The 26,010-nt window shown below is 43.3% G+C and overlaps 1 protein-coding gene across 1 annotated transcript in view; it reads right to left on the reverse strand.

The window, feature by feature from the left end:
* LOC126293237 (glycoprotein-N-acetylgalactosamine 3-beta-galactosyltransferase 1-like) overlaps positions 1-26,010 on the reverse strand; it is a 49,072-nt gene that overhangs the window by 15,299 nt on the left and 7,763 nt on the right. The window contains exons 2-4 of the mRNA XM_049986357.1: positions 25,052-25,252; positions 22,059-22,188; positions 6,688-6,890 (exon numbers count right to left, since the gene is read on the reverse strand). Coding sequence (XP_049842314.1) covers positions 6,688-6,890; positions 22,059-22,188; positions 25,052-25,252 — 534 coding nt within the window. The remainder of the gene's footprint in view (positions 1-6,687; positions 6,891-22,058; positions 22,189-25,051; positions 25,253-26,010) is intronic.

The following is a 26,010-nucleotide window of genomic DNA, read 5'->3' on the forward strand; positions in this document are numbered from 1 at the left end:
GTGGCATAAAGGAGATCAGTGAAATCACCCCTTCCCTTAGGGCATTGATTCCCACACATTTCGCAGCCGAAAATGAGAGTCCACAGTACAGTGACAAACAGGACGATGGTCTTGACAACATTCGGCACTACTGACACACCCCATATGATTCAGTCCTTCTCTAAGGACATTGTGGAGCTGCACCCCATCCCTCTGGAGTGCAGTGAGACTAAAAATTTTGCTCTCTTGTATGGGTGGTACCAGTAGGAACGGTTTAAAGTAATTCAATGGAATTTGAATGTGATCCGAAACAACAAAGAGTGTCTATGCTTTTTCAGCCCTCCTAATTCGCTCCCTCCTGTGGCATTATCGTGAGGGCTTGCAACATTAAAATGTGCATGAATAAAAAGCGAAAGGGTCCCTGTAAGACCCGCTAGTCCAGTAACACCTTAAGTGCCACCCACGCACCTTTGTTAAGCATGTTAAAAAAATACCTGTCAGAAACTTAGACACCATTACGTCTGCCCTAGCATCTGAAAATAGGCCAACGCCACTTAGGGGGTGTCAAAGAGGTTGTGTGCCCTAAGCCGATAGAGCTGCCGCAAGGTGTCACTCAGCCGAATGGGTGCCAAAGTCTCTGACGGGTGTTTTTATAATGTGCTCAGCAAAGGTGCGTGGGTGGCTCTAAGGGTGTTACTGAACTGGGTATCTTAGACAGAGCCTTTGCCTTTTTATATGTACACACGACAATGTTGCAACCGCCTATGACCACGTCACAGGAGGGAGCGAAACAGGAAGGCTGAAAAAGCACAAACGCCCTTTGTTGCTTCACATCACATTCAAATTAAACTGAATGGCTTTGAACTCTCCCTAGTGGTTCCGGCCTCTATACTAGATCAAAAATTGCGACCGCAATACACTGCAAAAGAGTGAGGACCCATTCAGTGCAGTTGCAGCCCTACGATGTCTTTAGAGCAATATTGAAACGCCCATGTGGTGCCAGTAGCGTTGAACATTGTGAAGACCGTCATCCAGTTGCTCGTTGCAATGTGAACTGCCGTTTTCGACCGTGAAATGTGCGGGAATCAAGGTTCCAAGTCCACCCCTGGTAGCTGAGTGGTCAGCCTAACGGCCCGGATTCGATTCCTGACTAGGTTGGAGATTTTGTCTGCTCAGGGTCTAGGTGTCATGTTGTCCTTATCATCATCATCATCATTACATCCCCATCTACACGCCAGAGGCCCTAGCCACATGGCATTTCCATTTCCAAGGTCCCAACAGAAGCGATGGTTTCACTGACATCCTTTATTCCATTTCCTCAGGGCTTTTCGTGCTGATTCAGAGTGGCGGTGTGTCTGAAATGTTTTCATCAGCCACCCATAAAAAACCATGTGATCACAACACTAGATGTCGCAGTGACTTCCATCACAGAAGCGTCAAATGAAAATGCCGAAACGGCAGTAGCTGATGACCTTTCCATCATGTGACACGTCCACGGTGCTGATGGACAGAATTGTGTTGAAATTTGGTGTCTATGTGACATCTTTAACCCACACACACCTATCATGAAGCTATGAGCTGTGAACTTTTTTTTTACTTGTGTCGACATTCTGGTGTTCGAAGCGTCACCAAGCTGATGGATGACGTCGCAGAGCGCCACGCTTTTTCATCATGACAGGGGAAGGTTACAGGCACGTTTGAGCCAAATTTCAAACTTATGTGTCGCAATGGAAGACAAATACGACGTCTCAAAAAATTGATACTTTTTTTGCACCAAACATTACTGTTTCCAGTATTCATTTGATGACTACACTGCCCAAAAAAAAGTGAAGCACCCAAAAGACATGGCCGAATATCAATATGACTTTGTGCATGTGCACACCATTGATGTCAAAGTATAAAAAATATACAAAATATATAAAATATATTATACATTATACAGGGTGTCCCAGCTATCTTGTCCACCCAAAATATCTCTGGAACAATAACAGCTATTGGCAAACGACTTTCACCAGTATCAATGTAGGACTGGGGCCCATGAATGTACATATTTGGAAACATTCTAAAACGAAAGCACATGTGTTTTTTAACACAAACTTATGTTTTTTTTTTAAATGGACCTCCTATATTTTTTCTTCAGCAGTCCATAGCATGACAAAGCACATACACAATGGCGTTGATTGCATCGCAATATTCCCATTACATCCCGAGATATTAAGATGCGAAGTCGACGCTTGAAACACCCGACATGCGCTGCTAGCGCACGTCCTGAGGCTCAGGCGCGAACCCCATGCTGCCCGTAATCGTGATCTGATTGACATGCGTAATCACACTTCCATACTTATCAAGAGGTCCGAAACGAATAATACGGTCTGCTGCCATCCTGCTGCGATTACGGGCAGCATGGGGTTCACGCCTGAGCCTTATGCTATGGATTGCTGAAGAAAAAATATAGGAGATCCATTAAAAAAAAAAAAACAAGTTTGTGTTAAAAAACACACATTCTTTCATTTTAGAATGTTTCCAAATATGTATATTCATAGGCCCCAGCCCTACATTGATACCGGTGAAAGTCGGTTTCCAATAGCTGTTATTGTTCCAGAGATATTTTGGGTGGCCAAGATAGCTGGGACACCCTGTATATTATTATACATTATAGATAAAAAATCCCCCCATGAACCATAGACCTTGCCGTTGGTGAGAAGGCTTGCGTGCCTTAGCGATACAGATAGCAGTACCGTAGGTGCAACCACAACGGAGGTGTATCTGTTGAGAGGCCAGACAAACGTGTGGTTCCTGAAGAGGGGCAGCAGCCTTTTCAGTAGTTGCAAGGGCAACAGTCTGGATGATTGACTGATCTGGCCTTGTAACAATAATCAAAACGGCCTTGCTGTGCTGGTACTGCGAACGGCTGAAAGCAAGTGGAAACTACGGCCGTAACTTTTCCCGAGGGCATGCAACTTTACTGTATGATTAAATGATGATGGCGTCCTCTTGGGCAAAATATTCCGGAGGTAAAATAGTCCCACATTCGGATCTCCGGGCAGGGACTACTCAAGAAGATGTTATCAGGAGAAAGAAAACTGGCGTTCTACGGATCGGAGCGTGAAATGTCAGATCACTTAATCGGGAAGGTAGGTTAGAAAATTTAAAGAGGGAAATGGATAGGTTAAAGTTAGATATAGTGGGAATTAGTGAATTTCGGTGGCAGGAGGAACAAGACTTCTGGTCAGGTGACTACAGGGTTATAAACACAAAATCAATCAGGGGTAATGCAAGAGTAGGTTTAATAATGAATAGGAAAATAGGAATGCGGGTAAGCTACTACAAACAGCATAGTGAACGCATTATTGTGACCAAGATAGATACGAAGCCCACACCTACTACAGTAGTACAAGTTTATATGCCAACTAGCTCTGCAGATGACGAAGAAATTGATGAAATGTATGATCAAATCAAAGAAATTATTCAGATAGTGAAGGGAGACGAAAATTTAATAGTCATGGGTGACTGGAATTTGGTAGTAGGAAAAGGGAGAGAAGGAAACGTAGTAGGTGAATATGGATTGGGGCTAAGAAATGAAAGAGGAAGCCGGCTGGTATAATTTTGCACAGAGCACAACTTAATCATAGCTTGGTTTAAGAATCATGAAAGAAGGTTGTATACATGGAAGAACCCTGGATATACTAGTAGGTATCAGATTATATAATGGTAAGACAGAGATTTAGGAACCAGGTTTTAAATTGTAATACATTTCCAGGGGCAGATGTGGACTCTGACCCAAATCTATTGGTTATGACCTGTAGATTTAAACTGAAGAAACTGCAAAAAAGTGGGAACTTAAGGAGATGCGACCTGGATAAACTGAAAGAACCAGAGGTTGTACAGAGTTTCAGGGAGAGCATAAAGGAACAATTGACAGGAATGGGGGAAAGAAATACAGTAGAAGAAGAATGGGTAGCTTTGAGGGATGAGGTAGTGAAGGCAGCAGAGGATCAAGTAGGTAAAAAGATGAGGGCTAGTAGAAATTCTTGGGTAACAGATGAAATATTGAATGTAATTGATAAAAGGAGAAAATTTAAAAATGCAGTAAATAAAGCCGGCAAAAAGGAATACAAACGTCTCAAAAATGAGATCGACAGGAAGTGCAAAACGGCTAAGCAGGGATGGCTAGAGGACAAATGTAAGGATGTAGAGGCTTATTTCACTAGGGGTAAGATAGATACTGCCTACGGGAAAATTAAAGAGACCTTTTGAGATAAGAGAACCACTTGTATGAACATCAAGAGCTCAGATGGAAACCCAGTTCTAAGCAAGGAAGGGAAAGCAGAAAGGTGGAAGGAGTATATAGAGGGTGAAGTAGTTGACGACAATATTATGGAAATGGAAGAGGATGTAGATGAAGATGAAATGGGAGATACAATACTGCGAGAAGAGTTTGACAGAGCACTGAAAGACCTGAGTCGAAACAAGGCCCCCGGAGTAGACAACATTCCATTGGAACTACTGATGGCCTTGGGAGAGTCAGTCCTGACAAAACTCCACCATCTGGTGAGCAAGATGTATGAAACAGGAGAAATACCCTCAGACTTCAAGAAGAATATAATAATTCCAATCCCAAAGAAAGCAGGTGTTGACAGATGTGAAAATTACCGAACAATCAGTTTAATAAGCCACAGCTGCAAAATACTAACGCAAATTCTTTACAGACGAATGGAAAAACTGGTAGAAGCCGACCTTGGGGAAGATCAGTTTGGATTCCGTAGAAATACTGGAACACGTGAGGCAATACTGACCTTACGACTTATCTTAGAAGAAAGATTAAGGAAAGGCAAACCTACGTTTCTAGCATTTGTAGACTTAGAGAAAGCTTTTGACAATGTTGACTGGAATACTCTCTTTCGAATTCTGAAGGTGGCATGGGTAAAATACAGGGAGTGAAAGGCTATTTACAATTTGTACAGAAACCAGATGGCAGTTATAAGAGTCGAGCAACATGAAAGTGAAGCAGTTGTTGGGAAGGGAGTAAGACAGGGGATGTAGCCTATCCCCGATGTTATTCAATCTGTATATTGAGCAAGCAGTAAAGGAAACAAAAGAAAAATTCGGAGTAGGTATTAAAATCCATGGAGAAGAAATAAAAACTTTGAGGTTCGCCGATGACATTGTAATTCTGTCAGAGAATGCAAAGGATCTGGAAGAGCAGCTGAATGGAATGGATAGCGTCTTGAAAGGAAGATATAAGATGAACATGAACAAAAGCAAAACGCGGATAATGGAATGTAGTCGAATTAAGTCGGATGACGCTGAGGGAATTAGATTAGGAAATGAGACACTTAAAGTAGTAAAGGAGGTTTGCTATTTGGGGAGCAAAATAACTGATGATGGTCGAAGTAGAGAGGATATAAAATGTAGACTGGCAATGGCAAGAAAAGCGTTTCTGAAGAAGAGAAGTTTGTTAACATTGAGTATAGATTTAAGTGTCAGGAAGTCATTTCTGAAAGTTTTTGTATGGAGTGTAGCCATGTATGGAAGTGAAACATGGACAATAACTAGTTTGGACAAGAAGAGAATAGAAGCTTTCGAAATGTGGTGCTACAGAAGAATGCTGAAGATGAGATGGGTAGATCACATAACTAATGAGGAAGTATTGAATAGGATTGGGGAGAAGAGAAGTTTGTGGCACAACTTGACCAGAAGAAGGGATCGGTTGGTAGAACATGTTCTGAGGCATCAAGGGATCACCAATTTAGTATTGGAGGGCAGTGTGGAGGGTAAAAATCGTTGGGGGAGACCAAGAGATGAATACACTAAGCAGATTCAGAAGGATGTAGGTTGCAGTAGGTACTGGGAGATGAAGAAGCTTGCACAGTATAGAGTAGCATGGAGAGCTGCATCAAACCAGTCTCTGGACTGAAGACCACAACAACAACAACAACAAATAAAAAATATACTTTGATACAAAGTATAAAACGGCATTGGCAGAGCTGTCATTTTGTCTCAGATGATTCATCTGAAAAGATTTCTGACGTGATTATGGCCGGAATGGTAGTTGGAGCTATGCGCATGGAACATTCTATTTCGGAAGTCATCAGGGAATTCAGTTTTCCGAGGTCTACAGTGTCAAGGGTGTGCTGAGAATGCCAAATTTCAGGTATTAAGAGGGTGGTTTGAAAAGTTGTCAGAATCACCACCAGAGGTCAGCGCTTGCGCAACGAGTCGTTCACGTGATATTCATTGGACTGTTGTCTGTAAACACGTGCCACGTCAGTGCTTTTGGAAGGAGGAGTGGCGGCGACGTGGCTCTGTTGTTGTTCCCGCGTAGTGATTTGCGAAGATGGAAAAAATCGAGATTCTATCAGTGATTAAGTACTTCATAAATAAAGGTTCAAAAGCAAAGCACATTCATGCCGCTTTCCAGTATACACGGGGGGAATGACATAGTGTAAGTCTGTTGCGTCTCAAACACAAAAAGGATCAAAACTCACCTAGGCAAGAACGTAATAGATTTCCCACCAATTTAACTTCTGTCGTGTGTCGCGTTTGTGGTGTTACAATTTTGATGGGCAACAGTGTACTACGATTAAACTTCACCATGACGTGACGCCAATCCAGCATTGACTTTCTGGAAGAACAGTTTTTTTTTCTCATTCCTTTAAAGTGTTGCATGCCAGCAGAATTGAGGTGCTTAGTGAACGGTTCACCTACCTATTGCTTCTTCCTCCTCAGTGGTGCTGTGGCACAGAGTATGATTGGGACCTGCGGCGACCAGTTTGTTCGCAGCTTCGCGACTGATGACGTACCCGGCGCTGGCGGTCTTCTTGTAGTCACCTAGCAGGGCGCCAGTGAAGAGAGCTCTGTATGGCGCTCTTGTCATCAACAGCCGGCGCAGGTTCTCCATAACAACAAACCTGGCGAGGCGCACATGGATAAAACATGAGGCTTTCACCAGTCACTTCACAAAACCATGTCTTCACTAACAACATTACACAACGAAGTACACACCACATGCATAAGTGCAAACATGTGTGGCGCTTGATTGAAAACAAAAAACTACCTTTACTGTGAAATACACTGAAGCGCCAAAGAAACTAGGCATGCATATTCAAATGCAGAGATACGTAAATAGGCAGAGTGGTCGCCAACGCCTATATAAGTCATCACGTGTCTGGCGCAGTTGTTAGATCGGTTATTGCTGCTACAATAGCAGGTTATCAAGATTTAAGTGAGTTTGAACATGGTGCTATAGTCGGTGCACGAGCGATGGGACACACCACACACCATCTCCGAGGTAGCGATGAAGTGGGGATTTTCACGTACAGCGATTTTACGAGTATTCTGTAATTATCAGGAATCCGATACAATATCAAATCTTCAACATAGCAGTGGACAGAAAAAGATCCTCCAATAATGGGATCAAGGATGACTAAAGAGGATTGTTCAACTTGACAGAAGTGCAAAACTTCCGCAAATTGCTCCAGATTTCAATGCAGGGCCATCAAGAAGTGCCAGCATGCGAACCATTCAACGAAACTTCATTGATATGGGCTTTGGGACCCTTGATGACTGCACTACACAAAGCTTTACATCTTGCCTGGGCCTGTCAACATGGACATTGAACTGTCAATGACAGGAAACATGTTGCCTGGTCGAACAAGTCTTGTTTCAAATTGTATCAAGTCGATGGGTATGTACGGGTATGGAGACAATCGTACGAATCTATGGATCCTGCATGTCAGCAGGGGCTTTTCAAGCTGGTGGAGGCTGTGTTATGGTGTGGGGTGTGTGCAGTTAGAGTGATATCGAATCCCTGACACGTTTAAATACGTCTCAGACAGGTGACATGTACATAAGCATGGACGTAGAAAATTGGCAATCTGGCAACACTGTAATCACATTTATGGTAGCTTATAGAGATTGCAGTGGATCTTCTACAAAACATTTGCAGTTACGTACTACAAACGCAGAAATGCAAGAACAATCGTTTCCATTGGTCAGCCTTTTGCATATTGTGGATGCGAACTGTTTCATGCCGTGCATCCTTCTTAGTGTAAGTTAGTTTAGGTTAGTTTAACTAGTGGGTAAGTCTGGGGACCGATGACCTCAACAGTTTGGTCCCTTAGGAATTCACACACATTTGAACTTTTTTTAGATTCATTTACTGCTCTAAATATGTGCAGAATAAAATTTTGTAAGAGACATTTTTGTATTGCTATAGTTCAATTCTTTTATCTTGGCGGCTCGCACATGACTACCCAGATGCGGGAGATTGCTGCGTTGCCAGTTGCACGCTCCAAGAGAAGCAGCGCCATAGTATAGTATAGTATAGTTCGCAAACTTACGTTTAGGGGGGAGCGCGCAGCTTATGAAGTAAAGCCACCACGGCCGCATTAACCCTTTCACTGCTACAGAGTCGTGCTCCCCGCATTCCGTGCTGTGCGCGATTTTGTCATCACTGCACTGCTTGCCTGTGCACACACATTGTGTTCTTGACTGCTTTGACACCCTTATCATTCGATTTCACAAAAACTATTTGGCCCAAAAATTTGATTTTTACACATCTTCTTGACTGATACCTTCCCCCCATAAATGAATTTGCACGATTGTACGGAATTTTGAAGACTTTGCAGAGATAAAACAGTGTATATTTTCCGTATGGTCGATTTTAGTTGCCACTAGGGATTTCAATAAATTACATTCAAACGAATAAAATTCATGAAGTAAGACACTTCGATATTGTTTTTAAATAATGAAAATATTAAGCATCAAACAAGGTTTGAACTAAGGACATTTTGCTTAGCAGCCCCACACCTTCACCATTACCCTAACGCAGCTCATCATTCAACATAATTCATCAAGGAGTTTAAACAATCACGCAAAATATCAATACACACTGTTGGTAGGACTATGAATAACTCACGTTTCGTCAAAGTACAATAGGAAATAAACAATTACCGCTGTTCTTTATTGTGAATATGCGGTTAGTGAGAATTAATTTCCTTGCTATCAACTAAATTAGGAGGCTTATTGCTTGTTTGGTTTAATTAATTAATAGAATATGAAGCAATTGGTATAAAGAATGCTTTTTCCAAACTTTCTTTTATAGAAATTCTGCTATCAAGACAATGCTTTTGTTTAATTACTTTATTTATGACTGAACGTTTCTAAAACTAAAGACACTCGTCTGTGCTCTGCACCGCAGTCGAGCTCTGTCAACCTAGTTCTCTGTTCATTGGTTGACTGTGTTTTGTGACGTCAGATGCGCAGAACGAACCTAAACTCGGCCGCCGTCGTAAATGACGCGCACTTTAGTATGTGAGGAATCACACTGCAAAGTCCAAGTTCGCAATCTTTTTTTCACCCTGTGTTATACTATCTCCACCGATAGAAATTTAATGATGTAAATGTAAACATATTTTAAATACATTTACCTGCAATAGAAAACTATATCTTGCACGCTGGTAGGTCAGCATCTTTAAATTTGTGTTTTCCTATTTGTCTTGGTTCAGAAATGCTGTCTGGTTAGTTAGACAGATTGACATTTACAAAGGTGTTACACTGATCAAAGAATACAGCTAAACATGGATCAAATGGAATAATGAATTCAAATAGTGTACGCTGTGGCGCACCAACGGCTGAATGTCTGCTCACGACCGAATTCAAATGACCGCAGCTCCACTCAAATCACAGTAAGGCCAAGACAGCGAATCACAGCTAGAATCGGTGTGCGCCCAACCGGGCTCTGTCCTGCTTCCTCGGCACAGCCAAGCAGTCAATCAAAAAGAGGTAGTCCTCCGCACATGGAGGATTTAACCTCGCAGCGGGACAGCAGAGGGCACTGACAATACCAGCCCGGAACCGATGAACTTCAGCACGGCTATTGACACTGTTGCTGTCCAGTCCGCCATCTACTGCTGCTCTTCAACCAAGATGTTGTGCCCCTAGGAAACGACTCTGTTAGCTCGGCATGTCTGGACTTTGTCATTGTTTTCGTGATCGTAGCTATAGTGCGTTTAAAATTAGTTGTGACGATTGACGTTTGGCTGACCAGAGGATGACGTGACGCCATTGCTCAGGGAACACCAGTAGCGAGCTGACTTTCCCTTCCACGCTGCCAACGGCTCAGCTGGTAAAGCTCTCCTGTTGCGAGAACTGACAACATGAATAAATAGTCCTAAGTGGCGACACGCATTAGATGCGTCAAAGGCCGTCAGCTCTCGTTATTAAGTCGAATTTGTGGCGCTGAAATGTTCTGTGGTCGATAGGTACTGTGAAGAAGTGTTCTGTGTTTGCATTGCATTAATAACGACAGCACAGAACATCTGAATAAGAGATTTACAATAAAAGGTCGTCCTGGATCACAGTTCACTGGCTGGGAATATAACGTAGTGCTGCAAAACATTCCCTGAAAATCGACAATAATAATCGACAAAACGTCATACCAATCTCTTCTAATTCATAAATCTCCAACAATGCAGTTGAGGAAAGCTGATATTTTGCTCTGGGTACGAAGAAATGTTCCATGAGATAAAGTTGAACCTAGCAATGTATAAGGCGAAGTCAAGGGAAGGTTTACTATCTTTGGCCTGAAAAAAGCATATTCTTTGAGAATTTTTCTCTCGAGATGTGTTATAGATATCAATGTCAAATTTGGTCAAAATGTTTATTGATATTTCCTCTACAAACTGGAATTTTTTCGACCGGATATGTCGAAGAGGAAAGGCGGAAGTGCCGTCGGAACGAAACAAAATTTCGATGTAGACCTGCACGCGCGGTGTATCACAGGTCAGCCGGCTAGTCTGAAATCAAAATTGAGTTGACGTTAGGGAAGTATATAAGATTCTTTAAGAGTTGTACCTCGCTTAAGTTATTTGGAACATAAGAAACAAAATGGCGTCCATTTGAAAAAATAGTCTTTTTTTCGTCGATTTTTCGACTTCGTCGGCCGAGTAAAAATATTTATGGTTGCTGGATCGGAATAAAAGTGATACAACTCCTAGATAATTTAGTTAGCTTTGTCGGAAACAAAGAATTATGCGAATCGGTTCAGTAGATTTGAAGTCACCATACCGCGCTATAAGAAAAATGTCATTTCGAGAAAAACGCGTGTGAAGTTTTGACTACATATGAATGCAATATTACGCAACGTACGTTCAATATGCTACTCCGGGTCCATAAACTAATTCTTCCTCTACCTCACAGAGGGTGTTCTGCTCGATCTGCGCCATCCTGCGCTGCTCCAGAGCCGCTCGTACGGCAGGTGACAAGCGGTTTTCGGCCGCTTGAATGCGGTGGTCGTCCGAATGCTTGGCGAACTGTGTCGAATAGAGTCGCAGGGTGACGTCCATCGTTCTCACGGTCTTCAGAAATGCTGAATACCCTTCTCGTTGAAGCTGCTCACTGCCAGGAAAGTCGCAATCTCCACAGTCAACAAACCAGAATGCAAATGCTTGGGGGCTAACTTCCAAACACACGCGTTCAAACTTTCATTTGAATTTTGTGTGTTTCCTCCCAAGTACCGGTAATATAACTCGTCCTCCGAAAGAAAAAAAACTGGTGCGTGAAAAAGGCCGATTTCAGGCAGGTGCATTGTTTTGTTCAAGCGCGAATAACATTTCCGTTCCGTATAGGAAACACCGTTTCAGGGAGTGAATCTAAACACTTTCACGCATCCAAAAATGTAAATAAAAAATCGCTTTTTTAAAACAAAAGATAGTAAAGCTCCCCTTAATGGAACTTTTAGTGCTGTATAAGCCAAAACTCCATGCTACCAGGTCGACGAACCGTAAGGGGTATAGTTGAATCAGGACTCCTCCTTATCATGCACATTTAAATCCAACAGAGTACATGGGCCCAGGTGAAAAGTAATTTGGCAAAACGCGACAAACAGTTCACGCTCACTGAGATTGAAATACTGACAAAAGAAGCCGCTGCAAATGTTACACGACAGGACTGGTATTAAGTTGTCAGCCATACCAAGAAGGTAGTTGAAGAGACATTTACTCCTGAAGAAGGACTGTGTTGAGTTTTGAGGAATACTTAACTTATCTTGTTGGCATGTAAAAATCTGCTTCTTTTGTCAAAACACAGCAGAGTTTAGTAATATTCACCTCCCAAACTTTCTAAAGTCTGGTGAATTCTCTATGAACAGCCCATTCTCAGTGTAAAAATAAACGTGTAACTTCTTCACCTATGCTATTGCGAAACCCACAGTGATTATCGTTTCACCAGCTATCGATTATTTCATTAGAAATCTGTAGTCTCTTGAATAGACATGGAAGTTTCTCATATTAATCATATGGCAAAACACTCTCATCTTTGTGCGCAGATTCATTCGCCAAATCTTGTTTCGATAACTCAAACCATTTATAAGATACGAGGAATTTATGAATATTTCATTCTTGTTTTTTCACCGAGTTCGTGACGGAGCGCTTTACGTACATTCCATTTCCTCGATATTGGAATCAGACAGCGATCCTTCCAAGTTTAAAGAATAATTCAATATACTGTCTATACGTGATATGCAGCAACATACAACCTAACACACACGAAACACAAATTCATTGCGACACCAATTTTTCACTGCAGACTACAGATTTCTTGCAATAGTTTACCTATTATCAAAATATCGCAATAACTACACTCATGCTCATAAATTAAGGATAATTGCAGAATGTGGTGCCACACAACGTGGCACTACACAAAACTGGCGCTAATAGCGTAGGCACATAGGGAACACACACGACACAGATCTGTAAGTCCACGGTATTGGCGATAAGTTGAGAAAACCGAAACACATGTGCTACAAAACGCCACTGTTTCTTGCGCATGTACCCCGACATCAATATGGGATATGATCACACATACATAGGCCGCACAACAGGCTGGCATACTCTGGATCACGTGGTCAAGTAGCTGCTGGGGTATAGCCTCCCATTCTTGCACCAGTGCCTTTCGGTGCTCCTGACGTGTCCTAGGGGTTTGAAGACGTGCAACGATACGTCGACCGCGAACATCCCAGACGTGCTCAATGGGGTTTAGGTCTGGAGAACAGGCAGGCCACTTCATTCGCCTGATATCTTCTGTTTCAAGGTACTCCTCCACGATGGCAGCTCAGTGGGGCCACGCGTTATCATCCATCAGGAGGAAGGTGGGACCCAGTGCACCCCTGAAAAGGCGGACATAATGGTGCAAAATGAGTCCTGATACACCTGCCCTGTTACAGTTCCGCTGTCAAAGACATGCACGGGAGTACGTGCACCAATCATAATCCCACCCCACCACCCCACACCATCAAACCACGACCTCCATACAGGTCCCTTTCAAGGACATTAAAGGGTTGGTATCTGGTTCCTGGTTCACGCCAGATGAAAACCCGGTGAGAATCACTGTTCAGACTATACCTGGACTCGTCCGTGAACATAACCTGGGACCACTGTTCCAAACAGAGCGAGGTGGCGCAGTGGTTAGACACTGGACTCACATTCGGGAGGACGACGGTTTAATCCTGCGTCCGGCCATCCTGATTTAGGTTTTCCGTGATTTCCGTTCCAGGCAAATGGTGGGATGGTTGCTTTGCAAGGGCACGGCCGACTTCCTTTCCCCATCCTTCCCTAATCCGATGACTTCACTGTCTGGTCTCCCTCTCCAAAACAACCCAACCCCAACCCCACTGTCCCAATGACCACATGCTGTGTTGACACTAGGCTTTATGGGCTCTCCTGTGACCTTGCAGGTCTTCGGGTGAATAAACCATGTCTGTTCAGTCATCTGTAGACAGTGTGTCTGGAGACAACTGTTCCAGTGGCTGCAGTACTCCGTGGCCATCTGCGGGCACTGATTGTGAGATATCAGTCGTCTTGTGGTGTTGTACACTTGAAATCACACTTTGTGGCACACGGAGGGCCCGTGCTACGACCTGCTGTGTTTGACCAGTCTCCAGTCGCCCTAGTATTCTGCCCCCCACAACGTCAACAATATATGTTCTTTGAGCCATTTTCAACACACAGTCACCATTAGCACGTCTGAAAACGTCGTCACACTTACTCTCTGCTCTGTACTCTGACCTGCACCAACACACCTCTTCCTATGTGGACTGCTGCCAGCGCCACCGTGCGACGACCGCACGTCAAATGCACTGCATGGTCATACCCTGAGGTGATTTAAACCCACAAACCGCCCATCAGATCGTTGTTTCACCATGTATCAGCATTATCCTTAATTTATGTGCATGAGTATATAACCATCGACGAAATGATAGGCAGTTGATAATGAAGCTGAAGAAGGATGTGCGAGACTCAGAGTTTATTAACGAGAACTTTCTTTAAAATCGTTTGAGAAAGATCTCAGTTCGCCCGACTTGCTGCTCACTCAGTCAGCAAGCCCGCCAGGTTCTGAGCGCGAGTAGGCCTGACTGTCCATTATACTGTGCTCACCTACTGATGTGCCCAGCACACGCTGGCAACAGCACTCCCCCCACTCGCTCCATGCTGAACTGTCAATGGTCCAACTTATTTTAAACACACGATGGGTACACTAACTTTTCCACTACTCGTGCTCAGCACTGACAGCATTCACGACGACTGTGTTCCACAGTAGCTTGTTAGAACTTTAACTTTTGTTATACCAGTTGTATCACAAGGGACTCAATCATTTGTCTCCTAGTTAGTGACGTTTTGTAAGACTGTGTTGTTTACTATAGTGTTCAAGAATGGCTTTTCTTGACACTGTAAATTTTCTGAAGAGTGTTTAATTTCTATGGTGATAATTGCTCAGTATTCTAAGACACTTCAAGAGGTACTTGTTGCGTCCCTGTTACTATTTGCTAAAGGCTCAGACTATGGGCACTATAAACGATTTCTGATTGGGTCATAACAGAACGTGACTAAACTTATCAACGAATTTTTTTTCTGAAGATCTCTTTACTCATTAAGAAGTGTATCAGGTTGACTATCTAATTTTTCTATGATATTCATTTGCTTCCCTTTCTTAGCGTAATGCAAAATTAGGAGCGTTTCGTTAACTTTTTGGATGTGTCTTTGTTGTTTAGGAGATGTGCAAAAGCACTTGTATTGTTATTGTTAGATTTTATGTGTTCTTCAAAATGTATCTGCAAGTTTCTACCAGTTTGCCCAACGCATACAATCATTATATCCAATTTTGTAGGTCGCTGACTTATTACATAGCCCTGTTACAGAGATGAACATAAATATCATTTCCGCACTTTTTATTGCTCACAAAAACCACACATCGCATGTTGTACCACCACACAGCGCGACCTTCAGAGGTGGTGGTCCAGATCGCTGTGCCCACCGGTATCTCTAATACCCCGTAGCACATCCTCTTGCATTGATGCATGGCTGTATTCGTCGTAGCATACTATCCACAAGTTCATCAAGGCACTATTGGTCCAGCTTGTCCCGCTTCAAAAAATTGGTTCAAATGGCTCTGAGCACTATGGGACTTAACTTCTGAGGTCATCAGTCGCGTAGAACTTAGAACTACTTAAAACTAACTAACCTAAGGACAACACACACGTCTATGCCTGAGGCAGGATTCGAACCTGCGACCTTAGCGGTCGCGCGGTTCCAGACTGTAGCGCCTAGAACCGCTCGGCCACTCCGGCCGGCATTAACCCACACCTCAATGGTGATTCGGCGGAAATGCCTCAGAGTGGTTGGTCGGTCACGTCGTCCATAAACAGCCCTTTTCAATCTATCACAAGCATGTTTGATAGGGTTCATGTCTCGAGAACATGCTGGCCGGTAGAGTTGAGCTACGTCGTTATCCTGAAGGAAGTCATTCACAAGATGAGCACGATTCTAAACATTCATGGTGGTGTCTGATTGTTCTATATCGTGTCTCCCTACCACTTTCGCACAACGACGCTCTGAGCGTGTTTTTAGGGAATTAACTAGTTTGAACCTGGGACCTGTTGCTGGTAAGGAGACGCCAGACCACACATGACATGTAGAATTCAGAAGAGTTCAGTGAGACTAGCGATGATATAACCAAATACTAAATGATCTCAGCGTCAGCTCCACTGCACTCCCTGTAAAAGAATCTTAATACTAACTAAATATAGTGGAAAGGGTCCAAGGCTTTCCTATTTCTAGTTAGCTGGTAAAATAACGAAGAAATAGCAGTTAAGTTTACCATTGGAAATTTTATTCTACTCACAAAACATTGTTTATAAATTGCACTATTGATAAAAGGAGATGTTTTAATACAGGATGGTAAAAACCAACTGCGTTCAACAAAAATGTGAACGAATATTCCCTGAATGGGTTTCCAAGTTCTACAATTGATCGAAGCATGACCTATGCCATATCACGTCTATAATCTAGGTTTAATTTAAGTTTCACAAAAGAGCAAACTATCAAAATGGTCTATAGTGACTCAATTACCTTTAATTACTTATCTAACTTGTAAATTACAGTGGCTGATGTGGCCTCTCAATAACTATATAACAGAAAAATTATCGCGTTTCAGATTTTTACTTCAAGTGCCAAATGTGAACACCATGAGCTTTAATTTACAATCGATACCAGTATTACGCAAAAAAGGGGTGTAACAGATGAGTCTTCAGCAGTTCTGAGTGAAGCCTTATGCGATCAAAAATGCGGCATCGCGTGCGGTCATTACCTTGTCGGTGTTTAGGCAGCGTCAGGGCGACAGCGGCCGGCGCACCAGCCATCCAGCTCGCCGTCTCGGAACTAACTCTCCTAACCTCTCCTTACTACAATTTACCGAAGTAGATTTAAAAAAAACTATCTGGCTGTGTTTTCATCCGACCAATCAGGGTCTCAATGTTAACCTTAAGCTCCGCCTACAAAAATTCTGTCTATCCAATGAGAAACGTTATACTTTTCGTGGTGGGGCAATGTTTTTAAAGTTTGCAACGTAACAGAGACGCTAAAAAGTCTCACGCTACAACCTGCAGCTGGTGTGGTCGTTTTAGCGTTATCGTAAGATCTATACTCTTCTGGAGGGCTCTAGCTTTTAACATGGGCTGGGGGGTGGTCCTTGACGTACCTGAGACGCGAAAAAGTCTCACGCTAAAACGTGCGGCTGGTGAGCTGGCGACGTGGGTGTCCAGTCTGTCCCTTATCGTAGGGCCTTCTAGCTTAACACGGTTCTGCTCTCGGCTTCTGTTCTCTTTTCTCCCCTTGGAACTGCGTCGGTCTCACAGTGGGAAGGTATGACATGCATTTAGGCATTCTTGTGTTAGTCTGTGGTATTCCATTTGCTCACTTCTTACTCGTATTACTTTGGTTAATTTAATGTCACGATTTATTCGGAGCTATGGGAGATACTACTGGATTTGCTTATCATGTCAGGGTTTTCATGGAAGGTGTTGGATTTGCCTGACACCTTACATGATGGGGGCGCGAATTGTCGTCCACAAAGACGTTTGCCTCGCTAATTTGTTGCTGATATGGTTGCACTGTCGGTCGGAGGATGGCATTCAAATATCATACAGCCATTATGGCGCCTTCCATGACCACCAGCGGCGTATGTCGGCCCCACATAACGCCACCCCAAAACATCAGGGAACCTCCACTTTGCTGCACTCGCTGGACAGTGTGTCTAAGGCGTTCAGCCTGGTCGGGTTGCCTCCAAACACGTCTCCGACGATTGTCTGGTCAAGGAATATGCGACACTCCTTATTGAAGAGAACGTAATGCCAATTCTGAGCGGTCCATTCGGCATGCTGTTGGGCCCATCTGTAATGCGCTGCATGTGGTGTCGTTGTTGCAAAGATTGATCTCACCATGGACATCGGGAGTGAAGTTGCGCATCATGCAGCCTATTGCGCACAGTTTGAGTCATAACACGACGTCATGTATCCGCACGAAAAGCATAATTCAACATGGTGGCGTCGCTGACAGGGTTCCTCTGAGCCATAATCCGCAGGTAGCGGTCATCCACTGCAGCAGTAGCCCTTGGGCGGCCTGAGAGAGGCATGTCATCGACAGTTCCGGTCTTTCTGTATCTCGTCCATGTCCGAACAACATCGCTTTGGTTCACTCTGAGACGCCTGGAACTTCACTTGTTTAGAGCCTTTCCTGGCACAAAATGACAATGTGGATGCGATCGAACAGCGGTACTGAGTATTTAGCCATGGTTGAACTACAGACAACACGAGCTGTATACCTACTTCCTCGTGGAATGAGTGGAACTGATTGGCTGTCAGATCCCCTCCATCTAATAGGTGCTACTCATGCATGGTTGTTTACAATTTTTTCCGATTTTATGAGATCTCTGAACAGTCGAAAGGACTGTGTTATGGTACAATACCCACAGTCAACGTCTACCGTCAGGAGTTCTGGGAATCGGGTTGATGCAATCCTTTTTCTGATGTGTGTATTTATATACACTCTAATGAGCCAAAATATTATGACCATGTGTTTAATAACTTTTTTGTCGGTCTTTGTAACGAAATGCATCACTGACTCTGCATATCAGGGATCTGATGTTTTGTTGGTAGGTTTGTGGAGGTATGCAGCATTAGATGTCTATGTACACGTTATGTAATAGGCATAAATAACGGGCTGCTGATTTTCTATGCGGTGATGGCGGTCGATAGCAACCCACATAGTTTCCATGAGAGTTACGTCAGGCTAATTTGGTCTCTGAGACATCGTCAGTGCACTAGAATGCTCCTCAAACCATTGTAGTACGGTTCGGGCTCCGAAATATGGACAATTATAATGCTGAAAGATGACATCGCCGTCGAGGAAGACTTCAAGTATGAAGGGATGCAGATGGTTTGCAACTGTCAGTGTGTCTTCGATTACTACCACAGGTCCCATGCATGCAATGTAGAATATCTCCCATAGCATAATGCTACTCCCACCCGCCTGTATCTGCGGTGCGCTGCACGTTTTGAGCTACCTTTCACCTCGATGATGTCGTTTGTGGAGACGACCATCGACCTAGTGAAGCAAGAATGTGATTCATGTGAAGAACCAACGGTCGAATCCTGATGGTCCCGCGCCACTGCAATCGTAATTGACGGTGTTGTTGGGTCGACACGTGAAGACATAGGGGTGGTCTGATGCGGAACTCCATGTTCAACAATGTGGTTGAACGGTGCACTCCAAAACACTTGTGCATACACCAGCATTGCGCTCTTTCGGAGAGATGCCACAGATCACTATCTATCCTACTTTGCAGAGTAGTCAAGCTGCCAAACCCACGTTGTGTGGAGAGTCGTGGACGTCCAACCATTTAGCGCCTACTGCTGGTTTCACTGTCCTTCTGCCCATTTTCGTAGATGCTCATGACAGTTGCACGTAAAATTCGAACAGCTTTGCCGTTTTCAGGTACTCCTTCACAGGTTCTGCGTAATAATAATCTGGCCTTTGTCAGAGTAGTTAGCTCAATGGATCTTTCCATATGCAGCCTATATCTTCTCCGTTAACATACTGCCTGCAACATGCCTGCAACGTCACCAAGCGCCATCCAACATCACAGTGGGTAGTGGTCATAATGTTTTGACTTATCAGTACACACACACACACACACACACACACACACACACACACACATATATATATATATATATATATATATATATATATATATATATATATATATATATATAGACACACACACACACACACATATATATATATATATACAAGGTGTTTCAAAAATGACCGGTATATTTGAAACGGCAATACAAACTAAACGAGCAGCGATAGAAACACACCGTTTGTTGCAATATGCTTGGGACAACAGACATTTTCAGGCAGACAAACTTTCGAAATTACAGTAGTTACATTTGTCAACAACAGATGGCGCTGCGGTCTGGGAAACTCTATAGTACGATATTTTCCACATATCCACCATGCGTAGCAATAATATGGCGTAGTCTCTGAATGAAATTACCCGAAACCTTTGACAAAGTGTCTGGCGGAATGGCTTCACATGCAGATGAGATGTACTGCTTCAGCTGTTCAATTGTTTCTGGATTCTGGCGGTACACCTGGTCTTTCAAGTGTCCCCACAGAAAGAAGTCACAGGGGTTCATGTCTGGCGAATAGAGAGGCCAATCCACGCCGCCTCCTGTATGTTTCGGATAGCCCAAAGCAATCACACGATCATCGAAATATTCATTCAGGAAATTAAAGTCGTCGGCCGTGCGATGTGGCCGGGCACTATCTTGCATAAACCACGAGGTGTTTGCAGTGTCGTCTAAGGCAGTTTGTACCGCCACAAATTCACGATGAATGTCCAGATAGCGTGATGCAGTAATCGTTTCGGATCTGAAAAATGGGCCAATGATTCCTTTGGAAGAAATGGCGGCCCAGACCAGTACTTTTTGAGGATGCAGGGACGGTGGGACTGCTACATGGGGCTTTTCGGTTCCCCATATGCGCCAGTTCTGTTTATTCACGAAGCCGTCCAGGTAAAAATAAGCTTCGTCAGTAAACCAAATGCTGCCCACATGCATATCGCCGTCATCAATCCTGTGCACTATATCATTAGCGAATGTCTCTCGTGCAGCAATGGTAGCGGCGCTGAGGGGTTGTCGCGTTTGAATTTTGTAAGGATAGAGGTGTAAACTCTGGCGCATGAGACGGTACGTGGATGTTGGCGTCATTTGGACCGCAGCTGCAACACGGCGAACGGAAACCCAAGGCCACTGTTGGATCATCTGCTGCACTAGCTGCGCGTTGCCCTCTGTGGTTGCCGTACGCGGTCGCGCTACCTTTCCAGCACGTTCATCCGTCATGTTCCCAGTCCGTTGAAATTTTTCAAACAGATCCTTTATTGTATTGCTTTTCGGTCCTTTGGTTACATTAAACCTCCGTTGAAAACTTCGTCTTGTTGCAACAACACTGTGTTCTAGGCGGTGGAATTCCAACACCAGAAAAATCCTCTGTTCTACGGAATAAACCATGTTGTCCACAGCACACTTGCACGTTGTGAACAGCACACGCTTACAGCAGAAAGACGAACTACAGAATGGCGCACCCACAGACTGCGTTGTCTTCTATATCTTTCACATCACTTGCAGCGCCATCTGTTGGTGCAAATTGTAACTACTGTAATTTCGAAAGTTTGTCCGCCTGAAAATGTACTGTTGTCCCAAGCATATTGCAACAAACGGTGTATTTCTATCGCTGCTCGTTTAGTTTTTATTGCCGTTTCAAATATACCGGTCATTTTTGAAACACCCTGTATATAATGAGAAAGAAAGTTGCTACTGACCATATAGGGGTGATGCTGAGTCGCAGATAGGCATAACAAAAAAGACTCAACAATGAAAGATTTCGGCCATTAAGGCCTTCATCAACAATAGACACACACACACACACACACACACACACACACACACACACACACACACACACACAGAGAGAGAGAGAGAGAGAGAGAGAGAGAGAGAGAGAGAGAGAAATTCAACTCATACACATGACAGCAGTTTCAAGCAACTGAAACCACACTTGAGTGTGTCTGCAGTTGTGTGTGAGAGTTGCGTTTGTGTGTGTGTCTTAATGGCCGAAAACCTTCATTGTGAGAGTCTTTTTGTTGTGTGTGTGTGTGTTTATTGTTGACATAGGTCTTAATGGCCGAAAGCCTTCATTGTGAGAGTCATTTTGTTGTGCCTATCTATGACTCAGCATCTCCGCTATATGGTGAGTAGCAACTTTCATTTTTATTGTTACAAAAATGGTTCAAATCGCTCTGAGCACTATGAGACTTAACTTCTGTGGTCATGAGTCCCCTAGAACTTAGAACTACTTAAACCTAACTAACCTAAGGATATCACCCACATTCATGCCCGAGGCAGGATTCGAACCTGCGACCGTAGCAGTGGCGCGGTTTCGGACTGAGCGCCTAGAACCGCTCGGCCACCACGGCCGGCTTTATTGTTACATTCCATCCTGGATTTTCCCTTGTTTGATATATATGTCTATGGACAAATAGTATGTCTCCATCTCCAAGTGTCAACATTTACAATAGATGTTGACGCTTGCAGATGGAGACATCCTATTTGTCCATAGACTTTAAGTTACTAGTTTACGAGCACGGAATTGCCAGTAAGCTGTATCGACACTACTTACGCCTTGTCATCGACTTTGAGTATCCAGTCGAAGTGCCATTCAGTCCTTTTGACGACGAACTCGAAGGCTGTTCTCATCTGCGACCATGGAGTCTTCGAGGTGTCCATCACTACTGTCGGGACAACAGGATCTAAAACACAACAGCAGAGCACGTCTCTATCAGCACAGGGTCTGTATCTCACATGGCTTGTGTGTAAAATGGAAAGGTCCGTATTCAGAATGTAATTCAAACAGTCATGAGAAGCAAAAGGGTTCCAGATACATAAAATGTAAACTTTCACGGTAGGAAATGTCACAATTAATAAAATATTTCAGGCTAGTATGCCGTGGATGGACGGATTTCACTTTAAAATCGAATCTTCAAAGAGTTCGGGTATCGTCACCTTAGCGTGCGCGATTAATGAGTGGATGGGCAAATATCTATTAGGAACATTACATATGATTGTGGACAGTTCGAAATGTGGGTCTCACGGGAAGCGTACAAGGGATAAGACTCTGTAGTTGTGCTATTCATCTGTGTCCTCAGTGGCTCAGATGGCTAGAGCGTCTGCCATGTAAGCAGGAGATCCCGGGTTCGAGTCCCGGTCGGTACACACATTTTCAGCTGTCTGAAGCGAGGTATATCAACAACACCTGGCGCCAGCTGCGGGTTTCAGTTAATTATCATTTATTCTAGAGAAGTTGCAGTCATCAATGGTATCTGTTCCTTCGAGAACAGTTACTATCTTCATACATACTTTCTTAGACCCCCCCCCCATGCCCTTGCCACTATTTGCCTCCTCTCCCCCACATTATCGCTAACTTCAGAAACTAACTAAACTGTAGAGTCAATGACTTTTCTCGGCACATTTTTATTTTTAGTTTGTGTGGGTGTGTGTGTGTGTGTGGGGGGGGGGGGGGGGGGGGGTTAGAATGAATGGCGAAGGAACTGAAGGAGTTCGTGTTGAATCGCAATTGCTACCCAGAACTCCTTCCCAGATAAGAAAGCTAACTATCCACAGTGAGGGTAGGCACTTGCTACAAAACATTGCGTCTCTCTATTGCAGCACTTGCTAGACCAGCGCACTGCATCTCCATTTAAAGTCAATAAATCAAAATGTGTGCACTACACTTACTGTTTGTGAATCACTTGATTGCTGGACTACTTACTTCTGAACTGTCACAAATTGGACAACTTAGGGATGATGGCTGCGCGGGATTAGCCGAGCGGTCAAGGGCGCTGCAGTCATGGACTGCGCGGCTGGTCCCGGCGGGGGTTCGAGTCCTCCCTCGGGCATGGGTGTGTGTTTGCCCTTAGGATAATTTAGGTTAAGTAATGTGTAAGCTTAGGGACTGATGACCTTAGATGTTAAGTCCCATAAGATTTCACACACATTTGAAGATTTTTTTTCGGGATGATAATGCTTTGTGTCTACGCATTCAATAATAGTAATAATAATAATAATAATAATAATAATAATAATAATAATACACTTACACGATCACAATGCCACAAATATAGAATACATCACATACATTCAGCAACAGAAAGATTCACATTAAGCAGAAAAGAAGGAGGAAGGGGATTTATCGACATAAAAAACCTGCATTATGGACAGGTAGACAATTTAAGAAAATTCTTTCTAGAACGAACAGAAACTAGCAAAATACTCAAAGCAATCACTCATATAAATACATCGGCTACACCATTGCAATTTCATAACCACTTGTACAACCATTTAGATCACATAACATCAATAGATACGAAGAAAGTAAATTGGAAAAAGAAAACACTACATGGCAAGCACCCGTATCATCTAACACAGCCACACATCGATCAAGACACATCCAACACATGGCTAAGAAAAGGCAATATATACAGTGAGGTGGAAGGATTCATGATCGCAATACAGGATCAAACAATAAACACCAGATATTACAGCAAGCATATAATTAAAGATCCCAATACCACAACAGATAAATGCAGACTTTGCAAACAACAAATAGAAACAGTAGATCACACCACAAGCGGATGTACAATACTAGCAAATTCAGAATACCGCAGAAGACATGGCAATGTAGCAAAAATAATACATCAACAACTTGCCATACAACATAAACTAATAAAACAACACGTTCCCACATACAAGTACGCACCACAAAATGTACTGGAGAATGATGAATACAAATTATACTGGAACAGAACCATTATAACAGATAAAACAACACCACATAATAAACCTGATATCATGCTCACCAATAAAAAGAAGAAATTAACACAACTAATCGAAATATCCATACCCAATACAACAAATATACAGAAGAAAACAGGAGAAAAAATTGAAAAATACATCCAACTGGCTGAGGAAGTCAAGGACATGTGGCATCAGGATAAAGTTGACATTATACCAATTATACTATCAACTACAGGAGTCATACCACCCAATACCCACCAGTACATCAACGCAATACAGCTACATCCAAACGTATATATACAACTACAGAATTTTGTAATTATTGATACATGTTCAATTACCCGAAAGTTCCTAAATGCAATGTAACATATACCACACAGTTAAAAGGAAGTCACGCTTGATAAAGGTCCGCGGCACTTTCCATTTTTAACCAGACATAACGTCTGACAAAGGAAAGAAATAATAATAATTATTATTATTATTATTATGCATACCGCCTTATGTAGTTACTGCTGTGTCGTGTTGTGGATTAATTCGTTTATCTGTTTCGAAGAGAGTAATAAAGCAGTTTCTGGACGATTGGTTACGAACTGGAGAAGACATTTCTTGAAATATGTAGAATTTAGTACCCATATGTCTCACTTTTATCATCAGCAATGCACGAGACGAAGCACAAGACATGTGAGTGGACTATGTGAGGAACCTGTAACCGCCACCGCGTTAACGCTTCTAACTGAGAAAAATCAGTATTAGAGTGCTACAAAATTATGATAGTAGTAATGATCTGTAGAGCAGGCTTTATGAATAACAAGTACGCACGCGGCCGGGAGCTGAGGAAGAGCAGGTGGTCGCAGCGTGCCCACCACGTGCCCCGCACGGCGTCGTCGCTCGAGTCGCGTGGTTCGAGTTGCTCCGACGAAATGCCTGCACTGGGTCCCCACTGGTCAGCCTGCGTAGCCACCATGCACAGTATGCGCACTCGCTGCTGCGCCCATTCGGACAGCGTGTAGTTGCACGGGCCTGCAAACAAACAAGATCACGAAAATATCTCTCTAATAATTCTGTTGAGGATGAGATCATTAGAGATAAAAGAAATCATCAAATTTCAGAGACTCTTCTGGTCTCATACAGATATAATTTTGTTGAAGCCTAGCCCCGCGCGGGATTAGCCGAGCGGCCTAAGGGGTTGCAGTCATCGACTGTGCGGCTGGTCCCGGCGGCAGTTCGAGTCCTCCCTCGTGCATGGGTGTGTGTGTGTTTGTCCTTAGGATAATTTAGGTTCAGTAGTGTGTAATCTTAGGGACTGATGACCTTAGCAGTTAAGTCCCACAATATTACACGTACATTTGAACATTTTTTTTAAAAATCGAAGCTTAGTGGCTAACGCAACTGCCTTGTAAGCAGGAGACCCGGGTTCGATTCCTAGCCATGACACAAATTTTCACTCGCCGCTTTAGTCTTTATGCATAAAATCATTAGCGATAGTTGGGGACCATATACAGGGTGGTCCATTGATCGTGACTGGGCCAAATATCTCACGAAACAAGCATCAAACGAAAAAACTAAAAGAACAAAAATTGTCTAGCTTGAAGGGGGAAACCAGATGGCGCTATGGTTGGCCCGCTAGATGGCGCTGCCGTAGGTCGAACGGATATCAACTGCGGTTTTTTTAGTAGTAACTCCCATTTTTTATTACATGTGCGTGTAGTCATAAAGAAATATAAATGTTTTAATTGGACTACTTTTTTCAATATGTGACTGATGGCGCTGTAATAGTC

The sequence above is a fragment of the Schistocerca gregaria genome, chromosome 10 (genome assembly GCF_023897955.1).
Source record: "Schistocerca gregaria isolate iqSchGreg1 chromosome 10, iqSchGreg1.2, whole genome shotgun sequence".
Classification (NCBI taxonomy): Eukaryota; Metazoa; Arthropoda; class Insecta; order Orthoptera; family Acrididae; genus Schistocerca; species Schistocerca gregaria.